Genomic DNA, 6,909 nt, shown 5'->3' on the forward strand with positions numbered 1-6,909 from the left:
AACACTAACCTGTAAAGGAAACCTTGGTTTCTTCGTCCATAAAATGGGGATGAGAGAGGGAAATCCCACCCCTACCTTTTGTTCTAAGGATTTTTTGAGGTGATGGAGCATGTAAATGCTTCAGACAACTCAGACAGTTGTGCAGAAATAAGAGGTGACTATATATATCAGCAAAAGTGACCAGGATCAGAAAAGGGGTATGCTTGTCTTTACTGAAAAATTCCTTCCATGTGTCATGACAAAGAGACTCTGCTTATGGTTTTCACAAATTCACGCTTCTTGTTGGCTTTCAGCAAGTGTATCTAGAGTTCCTTCAATTTCCCCGTAAAGTGGCTTATCCATTTTAGCTTTTTTAAGAGGTCATGCAGGTAGAGTTGGACTTCCCTGGTGGCTCAGTGGTAAAGAATACACCTGCCAATGCAGGAGATGCAAGTTCAATCTCCCTGGAGAGGGAAATGGCAACCCACTCCAGTATTCTTGCCTGAGAAATCCCATGGACAGAGGAACCCAGCGGGTAACAGTCCATGAGGCTGCAAAGAGTTGGACATGATTTAGTGACTAAACAACAACAATGCAGGTAGAGGGTGTGAGTGCATTTGCTTTGTGCCTTGATAATCTGGTCACCATTTAGTAATATGTTGATCGAGTACCCGAGAGTACAGATGCAAATATTATAGCTGCGACAGGTGTTGTAACCCCACTCAACCTCTCAGCCTCAGATACCTTGGACTGGACATCCTTGACTCTTCCCTATTTAATTTTAGATAATTGTCCAATCTCTACCTGCAGCTTCATCCACCCATCTATTGATCTGTCTCTCCATAAACAGCTTTTTCTCCTTTCTTTTTCTGTTTAGATGATAACATGTAACATACACGTGGAAAGGAAAAAAAAAAGATGGCACATGGCCCTCATACTTTGGAACACAATAATTATTGTGTTGTATCAATGAGAAATGTTCTAGTAGGCATACCCAAATGTCAGAGGGATTCTAGAAGTGTGAATTTATTTCCTGTCGTTGTTACTAAATTAGAATTCTATTTATTTCCTCCTTTTCCTTTAAGAACAAGTGGCGAATGACATTTGGGAGGACGCGTTGCAACATGCTGACTCATTTAGGGTGTTGAGAAGACTGAAACAATTCGAAAAAGTGATATTATAGCACAGGCATCGGGGAAAACAATTAGAAAGATGGGTTCCGGATGTTTGTGTTTCCAGAGAAGCAACTTGACTGATATTCCTACACCATGCCCTACCTCCCCCAAAACTAAGGCAGCTGCCTATGGTAGCTGAGAGGGCAGCCTGAAAGATTTTATGTGTTTATGCTAACATTTTAGCAGATGGTTTCCTTTGCATTTTGACTGTGACCAGGGCTTTGAACCCCTAGGTACTTCAGAAGGATTTAAGAATTTATTAGTTTTTTTAGGAGATGGTGAGAAATTTACTTAAAATTTATTTTTTTGGTCTAAGTTAAAGCTTTCCAAAGGGTGTCTGTTCTCAACTTGCGTTTTAGTTTCACTTAATGTGGGGGAAAATAAAGATATTATACAATCAAATGCAATCAAAAGCATTCCAATTCGAACAGTACTATCTTTGCATTTTCACGGAATATAGAACATTCCGTGATATATTCCACAGCATTCGTTATGTAGACAATTCTTGGTAGTTTTGTATGAAATATTACTGAGTGCTCTGCATGTGAACAGTGAATGAGTTTCCTAAACTTTTAAGAAGCAGAAATAGTTTCAGCTTAGTGCTGTAAAAACATGTCACTATACAATAATGTGTAAAATGTGCTTAGGAAAGACGAGGAAATAAAACACATAAAAGGCTAATATATAATAATAAGTACAAGGACAAAATGATAAATACACAAAAAAGGTTTGGGTAGGTCTGGATGGCGTCTGTGTGTTTTACAAGACAGGGAGAAAGGTGAAGGTGGGGAGAAAGAGAATAAGGACCATGAATTCACTTCTGAGTGTGCGGTATTATGCTGAATGGAGCTTCAGAAGCCAGAACATATAATAGAACAGGTGGCTACATAGGCTGCTAAATTTAGATATTCCCATAGATCAAAGTACAATGGGTCCCACTAATGCTTGTTTTAATATTTTCCCTGCAGACGCTTCCATGGCTTAAAGACTGTCTCACTTCAACTTCCTCATATGTAAAAAAAAATTATATGTAAAAATTGTGACTCTCCAAATCTGAAACAACTTTGCTGATTTCTAAAAACCGGGGACAGTTTTTAAAGGAAAGGATTAATCCCCGATTGTCCTGCTTGAGATAGTGAGGTTTCCTGTTTTAACAAACCCAAACAAGATTGTAGGAGTCAAACAGGTTCTCAGATTCAAAGAATTATTTTGCTGGAAGAGGCATTTTGTTGGAAGGGAAGAGACTGAAAGTCTGTTGATGTGTAGGAAACACTATTGTTAATCCTGTGTGTGTGTGTGTGCGCGCACACACAAGTTAAAATCTAGGACATATAAAATTAAATGTCATGAGGAAAATGTAATAAGCAGGCATCTCAATTATTGGGTACTCTTTATTATACAGTATAAACGGCTCTGTAACGCAGTAATGACAGTACACCTAGGAGCTCGGAACTGAGAGGCACTAAAGTCAATAGTTAAGCTATTCGTGCATCTTGAATACTTTTGTCCTGTTACATTTTCAGAAAATCTCACTTTAGATACCGAAGCTTTCTTCTTCAGGTTAGAAAAAGTTAATGCAGTATTTCCTCCCTTTGACATAAGAAAATTTAAACACATTTAATACGTCTTGGTATTTTATGGTGTTTCTTCTACCTGAGATGATAGGCTCTTAGTAAACAGGAAAATGGTAAAACAAGCTTTTGACAAACACTTTTCATACACAAACTACGTGCCAGAAACCTCTGTATAAGAGAGCGGTGGATTCCAAGAGCAGGAACCATAATTTAATACAAAGAAAAGGGTAACAGAATATAGACTTTCTGTTTAAATAACTTTAATTGCTCTTTTAAAAATAAAGCCTAAATAGTTGCACCTATACCCTTTTTTAAAAAGTTTCTCCATTTAAAATAGGTACTTATTTTGGAATAGCTGGAAACTAAAAAATTTAACCCAAGAAAACCAGTATTAGTATCTTGATGTTTCCCTCCGATCTTTACTCTTAATTTTGTTTCTTCTCCTTCAATGCACACATTTGAACTTACACAATTGGAATCATTGTTTATAATCTTGTATCCTGCTTTTTCCACTTAACATACCGTGAGCATTTTTCCATGTCATTAAATATGCTTTGAATATGTTCTTGGCCACATAAAATTCCATCCTATTGATGCACCTGTTTTCTTTTAAGCTAAGACACATGCCACGTTTTCCAGCCATGCTGGACTCTTAAAAGCCAAGGAAAATACTTTGTGTTGATCCACCATGAGCCTCTTACGAATTTCTGTTTTTCATTCCATTTATAAAATGTACCCACAGTGCCAACACACCTCTGAACACCAGCTATAATGGACAGGTAATAAGCAGTCTAAAGAAAATGCCAGTCAGCTTCTGTCCGCTTGACAATGTTAATTAGTCACCCACATCACCATTACAAATACATAATGTCAACAGGAGTCACAAATGCTTTTTTCCATTCTGTGACAGCCACAAACGAACTTCAGATTCTTGGGTATCCACCGTAAAAAAAGCTTTAAGCTTTAATAATTCAAGAAATATGCTACCAACTTACAAAAACACGGTTTAAAACGTACTCAAATTTACATTACCCTTGGTTTTGTGACTGAGTCGTTTTTGCCTCTTTTGTTTCAATGGACTGAAACAATGGGGCTGGCTTATCTGAGGACTGATGAAGTTTTAAAAATTTGCTAGAAACTTTGGTTCTATCCTCTTTTGGTGCTCTAAAAGTAATATATCTGTTACACACAAAACCTAAGTGAATCCTTTAATCCTCATGAGGGCACTGTGGAACTGTTCTTGATATTGTCCGCTGTGGGGAGGTTCTTTTGTTATACAGATTGTTCTGAGCGCAAGGCCTGGCCTGGGAGAGACTTAAATTTTCATTTGATTTTAAAGACCAAACCATAAAGATCTTCAAAAATGTGAAACTGAAACATGTATGTTTAATGACTACTCTCATAGTAAACTGAGCAAGCTGAATGACTGAGCTGTTTCTACCTGAAGTTCAGTCAGGTAGGGAAACTGCTTTCCTGTATCTTTTAACGAACATTTGAAAGAGAAACCTGAACTAGGTAAGTTTAATTCTATGATCATAAATCCTCAGAGCTTTCACCCCACAACATTAGACAGTACTCATTGTAAAGCTAAGTAGTCTTTTAAAAGTCTTCTTTTAATCTGTTGAGATAAAGTCGGCTTTTTGGGGGTGCTTTTCCTGTGCCTTACCCACTGGGTTTAAACTGAAGTTTCTGTTATGTGCTTTTCCCAGGGAAAAACAACGCAAAACAAAAACAATGCTCAGATAAAATATTATAGGTTTATTTAAAACTTAATTCTCACCTTGAGTATGCAAAATACAAACTCCACAAAATGTTCATTTTTTTACTTTGTAGTTTACAAATATACAAAATAGAAGTTTGCTTAAATTTATATTACATATTTATTAAGGCAAGGAACTATATAGAAAAAAACATTTGTTCTGCTTAAGGCATACTTGGGAATAAACCATTGTACAAATTATTGCACATCTGAAACCACAGTGCATAACAGACTGTCTGCATAAAAAGATTAAAGTAAACCAGGTGTATTTACCTGACTTAGGTCATAAATGTAGATCGGAAGACAAAAATAGATTTTCCTTGTCAAAGTATGCAGCAGTTTGAGAACTTTGGCCTCATTTGGTACCTTTAGAACCAAGACTTACCAAGCACCATCGTTTAGGCTATTAAACACCATTTTCTGTACCTGAATTTATTCCTCTTCTTCTAAGATCGTCATAATGGCTTTTAGAAGGCAAACAGAATACAAGGTGATCTTTAGGCTTATATTGCATCAAAACAATTCTCAAGGGGTTCTGGTCTTCCCTCCCCCCCAACTCTCAGATCTAATTTATACCCTGATATCCACAACTTCCAGTCACCCCCTTGGCGTTTTGTAAGTCCAGGAATATATATATTCAAGTTGGATTTAGAATTGGAATGATAGAAGATCCAGTCACAGACCCCATCTGTTTGTTTTTTTCCTTGAGTTTGTCTTTTGGTTTCCTTGTGTCTCCTGATTATCCATTCACAAGTTGACTTGTTGGGAACTTGACCATGATTGTAGTGCTTTCCAGCTGGGTTCCTTCCCTCACCGGGAAGAGAGTGTGAAAGGTAAAAAATACTGAATTCTCTTCTGGCAGTGTGGGTCACATCCACTGTTTGGGGGTTTAAAAGTGCCTCTTCATGTGTAAGGCGAGGTGGTCCGACCTCGAGAATGCCCGGTCGCACTTCTGGCACTGGAAGGGGCGGTGCCCGGTGTGTTTGCGGTAGTGCCTGGTCAGTTCATCTGAGCGGGCAAACTTCCACCCACAACCATCCCAGTCACAGTGGTAAGGTTTCTCACCTAGAAAAGGAAAATAAACTTGTTGGAAGCTATTCCTGAAGGATGAAATTTTAAGAACTTGGAGGCCAGACATCAAACCAACTCAAGTACCCCATTCCGAAAGGATCCAGGAAATGTCTTTATACCTTCTCAAGGCTGTATTACATTTCAGATCATAAACAGGAATTTTACGGGGTTTTTTTTTTTTTTTTGCTCTTTTTTTTAAGAGAAATTAGATAATCGCAGAAAACACAAAAACCACTTAAAACTATACTTCTGTTGGACTAACGTTTTCATTCTTTTGAGCAAAGATGGGGCAGGAAACGAATTTAGAAATTATGACTGTTAGTGTGTCTCTCCTAACCCAAACGAAGCAATAATATCCTATCCCACTACAACTGGTTCTAAAAAGTGACAGGAGACTACTACTTTTCCTGTACCAATATTATTAACGAAAGCTATACTTTAGTGACCTTCTGTGCCTACTTACACAGATTCTCTGTGGTGACAATCTTAAATCAGAATCTCAGCAAGCCTAACCATTAAGTCCTTGAGATTTGAATAAAACCTAATTGTTAGAACTAGAGAGGGGGAGGGGTGAACCCCGGGAAGGGAACAACCAATAAAAATAGTGGAGAATACAGAACTGCTTAAAAAACTTATCATGACTTTGCACAGCAAGGCATAATTTCTTGATTACAAGGGCAATACTTTGCTCAGGCTAGAAGAGGCCCACCTGCAGCCTGGAATCTCCCTGCCTTTCAAAGGCCTAACAAAACTGCACTTTCAAGCACTGATACCATCCGCCCAGCAAAAGGCTCCTGGGCAAAATAGTAGGCGCCAGTTTGCTGTTCTCTCCTGTGATCCAGGAGATGGAGGAGATAGACTGCACCCCACATCCCAAGGGAGGCCCTGAGGAGTGTTGAGGCTGGACCCCAGCCGCTCCCCCCACCTCCACGGCTTCCCGTCCTCCTACCTGTGTGGGTGCGCAGGTGTGCCTTGAGATGAGAACTCTTCGTGTAGGTTTTGCCGCAGCCTGCATAATCACAAGTGTGAGTGGCCGTCCTTTTCCGGGGCCACGACCGTCTTCCCCTCTTTGGTTTGGGCTCCTCCGGCATGCAGGAACCGGGTGGCATGAGCTCTAGGGGTGAAGAAGGTGGGGTCAGCGTCATCCTGTGTGCCCCGGACGGTGGGCACACGCAGGGCTCCCCAGCCCCAGCTATGAATCCCCGGGACTGACCTTGGTAATGGAGCGGTGGGACCTGCGGCTGCATCTGGTCGGGCAGGAAGGGAGGGTAGTTGGGCCCGGGGTGGGGATGGAAGCCCGGGGGGAGCGGCAGGGCAGGATGACAGTCTGGGCTGCTCAGCAGTTCCTCGG

The 6,909-nt window shown here is 40.0% G+C and overlaps 1 protein-coding gene across 1 annotated transcript in view; it reads right to left on the bottom strand.

Annotated features, from left to right (window-relative positions):
- Positions 1 to 4,466: 4,466 nt before the first annotated feature.
- KLF4 (Kruppel-like factor 4 (gut)) overlaps positions 4,467 to 6,909 on the bottom strand; it is a 4,915-nt gene continuing 2,472 nt past the window's right edge. The window contains exons 5-7 of the mRNA XM_010843619.1: positions 6,772 to 6,909; positions 6,508 to 6,672; positions 4,467 to 5,552 (exon numbers count right to left, since the gene is read on the bottom strand). Coding sequence (XP_010841921.1) covers positions 5,377 to 5,552; positions 6,508 to 6,672; positions 6,772 to 6,909 — 479 coding nt within the window. The 3' untranslated portion in view covers positions 4,467 to 5,376. The remainder of the gene's footprint in view (positions 5,553 to 6,507; positions 6,673 to 6,771) is intronic.

This window comes from Bison bison, unplaced genomic scaffold, assembly GCF_000754665.1.
Source record: "Bison bison bison isolate TAMUID 2011002044 unplaced genomic scaffold, Bison_UMD1.0 scf7180017864183, whole genome shotgun sequence".
Classification (NCBI taxonomy): domain Eukaryota; kingdom Metazoa; phylum Chordata; class Mammalia; order Artiodactyla; family Bovidae; genus Bison; species Bison bison.